At 34.7% G+C, this 12,360-nt stretch overlaps 1 protein-coding gene across 1 annotated transcript in view; it reads right to left on the bottom strand.

The window, feature by feature from the left end:
• The window catches only part of LOC144445428 (tyrosine-protein kinase Yes-like), a 32,565-nt gene that overhangs the window by 12,763 nt on the left and 7,442 nt on the right, over positions 1-12,360 (bottom strand). Inside the window, exons 2-4 of the mRNA XM_078134968.1 lie at positions 4,668-4,926; positions 1,799-1,895; positions 1,067-1,165 (exon numbers count right to left, since the gene is read on the bottom strand). Coding sequence (XP_077991094.1) covers positions 1,067-1,165; positions 1,799-1,895; positions 4,668-4,872 — 401 coding nt within the window. The 5' untranslated portion in view covers positions 4,873-4,926. The remainder of the gene's footprint in view (positions 1-1,066; positions 1,166-1,798; positions 1,896-4,667; positions 4,927-12,360) is intronic.

Here is a 12,360-nt window from a genome sequence, read left to right as displayed (position 1 = left end):
AAAATTAAAAAAAAATTATTTCAATAAAAAAAGTTGGTGGGAAAATGTTTACTACTGTAAAGTTCTACACTTTCACTTTGTTCGGGGCATACGAAAATAGTGAGCACCTTTTAACTGTTGCAGTATTCACAGTAAACAATAAACTTATTTTAAAAGGAAGAGAGTCAGACAAAAGAAAAGGAAGTATAACAGAATATACAAATAGAGTTACAGTGTAAATACCTCTCTATAGAAAAACAAACTCTGGCAATTTTCCTAAACCATGTCCTATAACAATGGCCGTGTATGACCCCCAGTGACCTCTTGCCCATGAGTATTGCACAAATGACAATATGAATAGTGATAGTTTGTTGACTCAACAGGGACACTGTGTCAAAAACAATCATTTACATGACAATTTTTCAGATGATGTCTAAAACGTAGTACTTTCCTGCATGCTTCAATTTTTTGTAGTTACTGTCAAGGCTTGGCCTTTGTCACAGTATTCCACAAAGCTACATTTGCAAGTTATAGGGTAGTATTTTTTTGGGCTGGGGCATCCATAAGTTAAAGTATGAAGGAAAAATATTACTGATAACAACGTGAACTCATAGGAATGATTATTTTAATTTTACAAAAACAATGAACTATTTAAGTTCACTTTTCATGTTTGAGTCCTCCTGCATGCCTCAATGTTTGAAGTTACTGTCAAGGCTCAGCCTCTGTTAGTATATTCTACATAGATCACTAAAAACACAGTGTTTGCACATTATGGAATGATACTGGCCTCAAGGCATTCAAGGCACTAATTCTGAGTACTGCGTGCAAATCCCTCAGTGCGTACACAATACATGGCATTGTATACATGGAAAGACGTGCAATGCATCTTGGAACCAGCAACAGGTCTTTCTATCACCTTATTAGATAGACTGTAAGATACGTCGTGACGTTTCGCCCTCACCGGCCCGTGTTAGGGGTTGGCCGATGTTTGAGGGCGCACCGTCACGGCGTACCTTACAGACTACTTATTAGACAGAGGATATTTATATTTATCTCATCAAGTTTTTAAAGGAAATGATATACTTACTCTTCTGCATTGATACTCTTCAACGCTGCTATGTAATTACTTGGTACATAACCTTCTTTCTTACTGGTCAATAATTTCGCCAGCCACCAATCACCATCACTGTTGGATAAAATGCAACCAATAACATGAAAGGGTTACAAAAAGTTAAACAGTGAAGAAATGCTAGACAACTTACACAACATTTACTGATATGAAATTTCACTGTAATATTTCATCTATAATGTTTGAACCATACTCAAAAAAATACATTTTTTTTTTCTTTTTCATCTTTGTGTTGTTTGTGCATTTGTTTTTCACCCCTGGTGTGCTGATAAGGTGATCAGAATGATAAAGCAAACCTTGTGGTTGAGTTTTGTAAAATGAATGTTTTGTTTCATACAACTGTTGACATCAGACTATGGATGAACAGAACCTGTCACAAACAGGGAAAGTAAACAAATGATTGGAATTAATAACACTTGGCACAGCATGTTGGAAGTACATAGACTTGTATTACATTTCATGGTTTGCAGTTTTATGGCCTCTTTATGTGTACATGAAATGCCAGGGGCAGTGAACTATTATGTAAAGTGGCCATAAAACTGTTTTTATCAACTGATGGAATGTAATACAAGTCTCTGTACTTCCAACATGCTGAGCCAAGTGTTATTAATCCAATTCGGTTGTTTAACTTTCCCTGTTTGTAACAGTTTTCGTTCATCCATGGTCTCATGTCAACAGTTGTAACTTTACCTGTTATTCAAAACCTGAAGGTGTTCTCCTTTCCTAAATGTGAGATCGTCCTGTATCCTAGCTTCATAGTCATATAATGCAATATAGATCTGTGGACCTGAGGTTTTGAGAAAACAAAATAATCAATAATAACATGGCAATCAATAAGTTCATATTTAGTAATCTCCCTGGAGAATAATAACAAGGTCATTGTAATCTGTGTGATAAATCATCTATTATTATACTAAAATCTCAGTTTAGGTGAAGATTAAAATGAAGATATGAAAAACATGTGTCTTGGTAGTACTGGAGAAAATGTTGGTCCTAGACAAAGGAATGATCCTAATTCATCGCATGTTAAATAATCCGTATGATTTAACACTATTCATGTGAGGACCTATAGGATTTAATCAGAGACCTTTAATAGCGCTGTTTTAGAAATGTTTTGCTGTGGGTGGCACACTCACTTTAGGTAGGTCGCACTTACTTTTATTTTTGGGGTAGATCAATTGCATTCGCGATAGTTCGTGCCGTGATACAAAATCTAGTGAATTCGGAAGACAGAGTTGACCGTCGTCGCAATATTGCTCGATTATTTTGTTTTGAAATGCTGAATACAATTAATACATCTCTCTACATATTATAAATGTATGTATTTTTGAAGACAGGAACTTATAAGGACTTTCACTAGATCACATGCTGCATGCTATGAATGTGCTATCACCTACGCAATCCATTACGACAACAAAATGGTGTCTGCGACCTACGATACCTAGAGTGAGTGCACTGCCAGCGGCAAAACACTTTGAAACAGCGCTATTGATTTTCTTCTTGTCTTCAAGAAACCATAAAGTGGTACTTAGCACATGTAATGTAACTCTACAATGACCAGGGGGTGTACTCTTTAACTTTTTTGTCAACCATCAAATGTATCATGGAAGTGTCAAAACCTGTACGATTAAATACTGTATGATACACTTCAATAACATAAGTGGTGTAAAACTGGTGAAAGTACGTCTTCTTTTAAAATCTCTGATTTGTTGCACATGTATATACATAGACTACATGATGCGCTGTTTCGCTTCGTCCTCACTGGCCTAGGGTTGACCGATGTGTGAGGGCATCCCATCACGGCATACCTTTACACACTAGGATTTGCATTGTACATTAGAATATACATGTTAAGGGCTTTGCCACTACAATGGGTCTGACAGGACCTCTGATGTCACTAATATTTGTCTCAGTTGAACCGGGAAAATAGTGATTAATATGATATCCCATAGTTAAGCTTTTAGAAATACCATGTTAGCCATCTGTTAGATTTGCTGAATTGATGATGAGCTGTTCAGGGCAAAAGGTACAAATGAAGAAGAAATTGTATATGGGTGAATTTAGTTCAAACTGTTTAGTTGTCAGTCACATGTACAATCAGTGGCATTTATTTGCAATATTCTAACCATATTTACATATTTTGAAATTATGTTTATTTTACGTTTCTGTACTTTTTATAAGGAAATGTGGAAAATTTGTCATTTTTGTGATAAAGTTGTTACAAAACAAGAAGTGTTACTTTTTATCACCTGTTTTCTTTATCCCAATCCTAGACACAACTAAATATATATATATATATCTACACACGTCGCAAATGTGACTTAGAGTTATAGGTTATTGAAGGGACACAGGTCAGTTCTGAACTATTTTTGTTTCACACAAAGAATTACGTTCTTCAAAATGGAAATTCATTTGTATTGGTAAGCCATAGTATTGAATTGAACTTTTGCCAAACACAAAGTTGAATTTTTTTTTTAATTTCTGGTAAAATTTCACAAGTTTGTGTTTGCGTTTCCATTTGTGTTTGTGTTTGGAATTCAATACTAAAAAATGACATTATATTATTCTACCAACTAAAACATATATACTAATCACTAATAACCATGGTAACTGTGGCATGGCAATTCGGCAAACTAAATATACAGTCTGACTCTAGCCTAGGATCAAGTCATGTGGGGAGTTTTCACTTTCACCTTTCCCCATACTGCCTGATATTTCAGTATGAATATTAATGAACCCATTTCAGTAGACAGGATCAGCCAATCATGAAGGGATAGATTTCACGATGGACGCAGACTCATCTAAGTTGAATTGAATGTTGCTGGGGTAAATCATATGTTTATTTTAGGTTTGAATACATGGCCATGAGTGAAATGCTAGGCGTAGGGGACAGCAAGAACCAAAAATCTATGAATGAATTCTAGTTGATACAGGATTGTAAAGATCGTTGACTGTGTAAAAGTGATATGAATTACAGCTCAGTTGAGATTGTGTAAATTTATGAATTACAGCTTAGTTGACAGCATTGTGTAAATTTATAAATTACAGCCCTGCTGAAATCGTTATGTAAACAATATAAATTACAGCTCTGCTGAAATTCTGTTTATTTTCAGGAAAACAGAGCAGGGGTCATAAAGGAGTTAAACAGCAGTCATAGACTCATAGCAAATACAATGTCAACCAAAATGATCTCCAAAAATACTGTAGCAAAATTCTAAATTTGAAGATAACACAACTATGTATTTTGAGCTTGGGTTTACAAATGTACGTCAGTATGATTCTAAACAATGTTATTGACAACTGAAGTCAACTCCATTTTCAATGCTTCCACATTCTTTGACAGTTTGTATCTGTCATAGCAAACAAATAAACTTTGTGTAGGTTTCCTCACTTCTGTTATGTAACGTTTATGTCCTTACAGAAGACACTGTCATTTGCTTACCCTGTTGTTGTAAGGTACGCTGGTCAGAATGAGTATGTCTTCCCATAGCAATATTTCGCAGCTAGTATCAGTCATTGGAAACATGCTTCATGACAGAAAACACCGTAGTTTGCTTACCCTGTTTATTCGGATTAACTTGTTGAGGAGCAGGCTGGTCAAAGTTTGGTATAGTGATAGTTGCACTGGTTGATGATGGTGAATTAGCAACAATGTGGATTCCTGCAGTTTGGTTTCCTTGGTAACTGTTTACATTTCCTGAACCATTGCCAGCATTGTACTTGACCGAAGGGTCTTGTCGAGGTTTACTTTCGCAACAACCCATTTCCTAGGGATGTTGATGTTGGAACTATAAATGACTACTTGAATGCAAAATCACCTGAAAATGATGGAAAAAGTCAAAATATTGTAACTACAAAGTACTTAATGGTTGCTGGTATATGTGTGATGCTCTGAGGATAAATAACGATTATGACAAAAATACATTTACGAACTAAATGTTGACCAACGTAACTATATCTCTTAGTCTGTCTCAAGCTGTGCTAAACATACCTACTAGATTCAAGTTTCTCTATTGAACACATTGTAATCTTTCACTCCCTGATGTTTAATAATGCAGTGTACATTTTGCTGCTCGTAAGTAGTTTTAGCACAGCTTGAGACAGACTAAGAGATACAGTTGGTGGAACATTGTAGTAGGTAGTTTTAGCACAGCTTGAGACAGACTATGAGATAGAGTTGGTGGAACATCATTGTAAACCAACCCAGAACAACCTGACTGGTGAAGTTCACAGGTGTACACGAAAGCACAAAACTCCAACAACGTATAGTGTTTCAATAGTTAAGTTTTCAATCTTGAGACAGTAATTAACATACACAGAGTGAAGTTGCATCAACACATACATTAGAGTGGTCCAAAACAAAATGTTGTCCTGGTGATCAGAACCAACCAACTCTTTGCTACTATCATATAGATACTTTATATTGACAACTCTGCAATAACATGGCGAAGGAATATTTTGAAATGATAACCTTGTGGGAGTAGACAAGATATGTCAAATCGTTTCAGCCCTAATCAGTCTTCAGTGTGTGTTCTCTGATAGGCTAGACTGTAAGTATAAGATATGTCATGTTGCGCCACCTCACTGGCCTCCTCCTGAGAGGGGTTGACCTATGTGTGAGGGCACCCCATCATGGCGTACCTTGCAGACTAGCTGATAGCCATTACAAAATAGTCAAAAAAAATATTTGTGTGTTTCCGATAACATGGTCTCAGAAAATACGGTAGGTAGGTCGAATTTAATTTAATTTCATCTTTATTTTTTTAATTGTCTTTACTTTTGAAAAACATTGCTTCCACCCAAAAACAAACAAAATGTCCGTCAGAGTACTCCTTCTGTGATACATGTAGTTCAATGAAATATGTACAAACATCACTGGGGAAAGAAAACAAGACTTGCATGAAGGTCAACATGACAAAGAATTTCTTTTCTTTTCGTTTTAAATGTTTTAGGGTCGGAGGCTTAAACTAGTGTCGGTCGGTTTATCAGAAACACATCATTTTATCTGTAAGCGAAAATAGAAAAATAGAAATTTGACTTCCATCAAGGTTTTAATAATCTATGAAAACAACATTTCCTCTGAAATAATATACTATAATGTGCAACGTGATTATAGTGTTTTCACAACAACTGATTGGTCATAACTCATAGGTTTATTGCAATCAACATAACCTGCACCCAGAGACTTGGTTATCTGACAAACATCCTGACTTGACAGAATATGGTGAACAATATTTTCAAACCTGATACTATGATAGCCAAGACTCAACGTACCATTTAGAAGCTTAGCTGTCAAGAGTTATGTAAACTGAATTCATTGACATGATTTATACAGGTACACAGTACACTTTTAATCTCAGGGTTTTTATCGATATCATAAATAACACAATCATATTCTATACTTGTTTTGACTTCAATGATGTATAATTTCAGACACCAACAGAAAACATACATAGGTTGAAAAGAGTTTTGAGAGTCTACCTAAAATGTATAACATACAAGTTTTACATCAACAGCAACTTAGATGTCTGACTGTAGTACATCAAATATCCATGTATGTACATTCATACTGTAAGCCTTGAAATTTTCACTGAAGACAGTTATTTTCACTTATTTTGCTGACACAATGAATATGACATCCAAATACTCATATCTTTGATTATTCAATCAAAATGGCCACCGAACCTCAAATACTCCCCTTCGATCCAAATGGCATTAAGAGAGATTGTTACCAGTGTTCTTGTGAAAATAATTTATACAGGAAATACTGCATGTGAATACAGGTACATGTAATACAAGTTTTATACATGTAAAATTACAGGTTACAACATGCAGTGATGTAATCTAGTGTACACTGGACATACAATGATGGGGAAGGTCATTGGATGACAACAATATAAGTCCTTTACAATAAGGGGGGAGGGCTGCAATGGTATCAATGCCTTGCCAACAGGTATTCTTGTCTTAACATGTGTCTGTCTGTCTGTCTGTCTGTCTGTCTGTCTGTCTGTCTGTCTCTATGTCTGTCTCTATGTGTCTGTCTATCTGTCGGTCTCTGTCTTTGTATGCATGTTTTTTTTGTATATATTTATGTATGTATGTATGTATGTATGTATGTATGTATGTATGTATGTATGTATGTATGTATGTATGTATGTATGTGTCTATCTATCTGTCTGTCTGTCTGTCTGTCTGGGTTATTTCTCTAGAGTAGAACAAGCAATCAGCGATAAATTCAACCTTCATTTTGACAAATTTTACCAGGATTGTAATGTTCATTATGATAAATAAATAGACAAAGAGAAGAAATATGCAGCTATCAAAACCAATTCTCAAGTACTATTTTATATTTTGAATCAAAGTTGAGTTGAAAATCTGTATAAATTGTCAAAAACCTTCTTAAAACACTACACATTGTACTTTATTTTTAAAATAAAATTAAAAAAATAAAATTAATAAATTAGGAATTTGATTCTATATTTCATGTTATCTTGCCATGAGGAACTGTCAACAGAGTAGAGTATTAAAACATGGAAATATCAAACTACAAACACACAGGAAGATAAGTTTATAAATAGATCAAAACTGTTTGAAACCAGAACTACATATTGTCTGTGAGATCAGTGATAGCAAATGGAGGCATCACTGTAAATATTTTGTCAACTCTGGTTTCAGACGTACATAATGATTACACAACACAAGACAGTGGGGAAAGGGTAAAGGTCAACTTTATAGTTGACAATTTCAAAACTAATGTATGAGTATGATAAACAGCTAGAATATTAGTCTAAATCTTATACAATATCGTTACGATTTATACCTTCACTCACAGTTAGAAACCACAGTTGGCATCCAGACTGCTAAAGTACTTACATAAAATTTACATTGAGCTGTGAGGAGTCACTCACGTTTGAAGAAATTCACTAACATTTCTGTGATCTCCCCAAGCTGGATTGCAAGGAAGGTGCTTAATTTGCATAATAATTTACATATCAACAATATGGTAATTTGCATAATCATTTACATATCAACAATATGGTAATTTGCATAATAATTTACATATCAACAATATGGTAATTTGCATAATAATTTACATATCAACAATGTGGTAATTTGCATAATGATTTACATATCAACAATATGGTAATTTGTATGCTGATTTAAATAATGCAATTCAGAAGGTACGCCACATACATTGTACAACCCATAACTCCAATTGAAAATAGACTGTAAATTTGTAATACAATAGAAGACGAAGAACATCATTTGATACATTGCAAAACCTATACAAAGCAAAGAGATAAAATATTTAGTGCGATTTATAATATCAATTCAGAATTCAATATTATAGAAAAGAAAGAACAATTTAAATTTCTAATGCAATCAAAACAAAACCAGATTATAATTGCTCTCTGTATGTATCAAAACTCATGTAAAATATTTAATCAAGAAAATTGTTTTACCTATATACTTATAAACATTAGCCTATTTCATTGTAGTGTTCTTCAATATCTTTATTATACTTATGTACCCAAATAGAATTGTCAATTTTCTATATGGTTGTAATCAATCTAATCTAATCTAATCTAATCTATTCTAATCTAATCTAATTATTAGAATATGTATGTTTTCAGCATTGAACACATACAATGTACATATATACTACATAATAGACATTGTAATCGGCTATTTCTCTTCATGTGAAGTATTATTTATAATTATGATTCAAAAATTACTAAAGCTCAAGGATGGCAGAACACTGTTAAAGCATGGTAGAAACCTGCCAAGTATGGCAGCCTAGGTGTCAAGGATGGTGTTACTGTAGTGTTAGCACCATGCTTTCTTTATAGTGATGAGGAAACAGCATGGCAGAAACCTTCCAAGCACTGTAGCCAGGGTTACATCATACTTTCTATAGTGGGAGGACACTGGATTTCCAGTGGTTTTTGAGAACTTTTCAGGTCTCTGAGAATTTTGATGGTCAGCTTAGGTTACCGCCAATAATGCTTAAAATGTTTTGTGACATACCATTGCTATAATACTTATAGTATTATATAACTTGACAAGTAATAAGCCACAAGTTCCATAGTCCACTCTACTATCAAATTCTCAAGTGTTATGATCATCAAACTCTTTGTTTGAATGAAGTCTGGTCGACTAATTAACTGCCTCAATGCATAATTTAATCACCCAATTAATTAATTAATTAATTAATTGATTTCAATAAGGAACATGATAGTCTTGTGAAATGTACATGTACATTGACCATTGGTACAGTAACAGTCTTCTGTAGCATAAATATGGTAATGGCATGGTGCGATCACAGTGATTCATCATTTTCAAAAACTTCTTGACTTACAGACATTGAAATGAAAGATTCAATATTGCGAATTCTCTTATACATGTACATAGCTGCCATTGCTGATTCTTGCAGTCTACCACCACAACAAGAAGTCTTAGAATGTTTTTTAAAAAATGTATTTTTTTTTATCTACATTGTGAAACCTGTCAATGGAAAAGTATTGCTGAGTCTCACATTGTCTACGATTATAATCACCAACTTCTATATACACCCCCCCCCCCCCACCTCCCAGGTATATTACATGTAAAAGGGAAATTCTCTGTAATTATAGTTATATTTTTATACATTTAGCAAGAATGGCTCAAACTCAGACATCAAGTTCGGAACAAACATAGCGCTGTGACCTTTTACTCTGACCTTGCTAGTAAGTATACATGTACAACGAATGTAGTGTTCTCTTTCAATAAGGTTTGGTGCACAATAGGGACCCTTCTTGGATTTCAATATTATTAGCAGTATATATGTACTGAAGCCTTCTATGGAATTGATGTATTCTCACTAAGAAGGTAATCAGATTCATTGCATCCCTTTGGAATTTCTGAAAGCCCTATTGATAATATGAAAATTACATTACGAATCACTTTGTGTTATTGTCAATGTACAATGTACAGCATCAAAGTAGATATCAGCTAAGATATACTGTACCATGCTTCAGTTCCTTAACAGTGTAATTAAGCCCACTAATTACATGTATACTTTGAAGAAATCAAGGATGTCTACATGTACCTCATTCAACTTGTCAGGAGGGAGACACACTTGGCCTTTGCAGTGTGTAACACAATTCTACTCAGTCACTAGTCTGTCATTATCTAGTCTAGTTCCAGTAAGATCCCTGTTACGATTTACACAACGTTTATCTTCACACATCATTACTCTAGCACAGAAATCTGTGCTGCCCCCGACAGCATTCATATAAAAGTGATTTTATTTTCAGCAGACTGGAGGTGGAGTTCGGTTCGACATTTGCATATCAGTCCTAGAAAGGTCTTATATGAATGCTGTCAGGGTAGCACAGAGGTCTTATATGAATGCTGTCAGGGTAGCACAGAGGTCTTATATGAATGCTGTCAGGGTAGCACAGAGGTCTTATATGAATGCTGTCAGGGTAGCACAGAGGTCTTATATGAATGCTGTCAGGGTAGCACAGAGGTCTTATATGAATACTGTCAGGGTAGCACAGATTTCTGTGCTAGAGTAATGACATTGACTAGACGTGATGTGTGAAGATAAACATAGTATAAATCGCAACACAGATCGTAGTCATTATCATAAACCTCGCTCTCTTTTACGACACCATCCAAGATGCACTGGCAAAGGTATTTCATAGTGTCATAGAAGAAATATTAGCTCTGGTAGTCTGTATTCCACTTCAGAACAATCCTTGGGCTAATACTAACTTCTATTTTAATGGATTAGGGTATAAAATGTAGCTCAGATTCTCCCATGAATAGATGTCTGTGATGAGCCAAACCACATATACAACTCTGCTTCCATCACCACATCTAAGAATCTCATTAGTAGAAAAATACACATATTTCTAATTATCACTGTAACCTTGAATGGCACAGAGGGGTGAGCGACATAACCTTGAATGGCACAGAGGGGTTGCTATCAATACTGGTTTACCATACATCATTCTGTGCACTCTTTCACTGTGTGAGTGAAAACCCAATTTGGAGTGACATTCTGGAATTAAACATTTCTTGACTGACTAAACCTTACAAGGAGTTTTACAAATTACAGCTATATACATGTATCATATCATGTCCTCTATTTTGAATGTAAACAGTTACACATAACTGCTGGATTATCAATTTTTCAATCAGACAACCAACAATATTTTCACTCAAAATTGTTAAAATACCAATAATTAGATATTATATTGTTAACTGCAGTTGATTTCATGAATACATGTTAGTAATACAGTAACTGGTTCAAATCTTGCATTTGGGGTGCTGAATGCTGATTTTCGGATGTGGACCCAAAATCAATTTCATTGGATACATTGCACCATACTACATTGACGGTATGTGTACAGCTATACAAAATATGTTTACCAACTGGTGAATCAATACTGTTCAGAGTGTATGATATGATTGTACAGCTGTAACAATATTAAGACAACTGCATGACAATTTTACTCCAAACTATAAAGCAAATGACAAATTCAACTTCCAAATTGTATCTTGGCATCAGACTACTACATGAGGTATGTATAATTTGGAAAAGTAAATGCATGGATGGATGGGCAGACAGTCAAAGTCAGTCACAGTATACAGCACTGGAAATATACACTCTGAGTCTGAGAACTCTGACAAAACTCAAAAGTGGAACAGAGATTTGTCGGAAGATCGAGTATCGGTATATTTCCAGAGCAAGACAGATGCATGCTCATACACATATCATATGGATAAAACATACATTGTACATACTGTGTGTTACTACATGTATGTATGGGCTAACCAGGAATCCATGGTAACCACATCACAATTTGTACTGTACAGAACAGGACATTACAAATTCTATGTTACTGTACCAATGGATGCATTGCATACATATACATACATGTATACCGGTACATACATGTAGTACAATCATACTCTTACACAAAGCATATCTAACGTAACAGTTATTCCTTCTGAGTGGTGCCAATTTACAGATTTCAAATCATAAAGGTTACGTTGCCCAGAAAATTCCCCTAATTAAGTCAAATATGCCATGTGCATTCCAATGTTTAAGTCTAATTATACAGAACTTGAAGAATGTGCCCTTAGGATATACAATGCATCATTGGAACTTGCTATGCCATGCATACGAGCATCACACTTAGAGACCATATGTATGGTAACAAAGTAATGTTAGTTGAAAAGAACCAGGTAATGCAAAAAAA

This window comes from Glandiceps talaboti, chromosome 14 (assembly GCF_964340395.1).
Source record: "Glandiceps talaboti chromosome 14, keGlaTala1.1, whole genome shotgun sequence".
Taxonomy (NCBI): Eukaryota; Metazoa; Hemichordata; class Enteropneusta; family Spengelidae; genus Glandiceps; species Glandiceps talaboti.
Note: the sequence above shows the minus strand (reverse complement) of the source record. Positions and strands in the feature narration are given on the sequence as shown.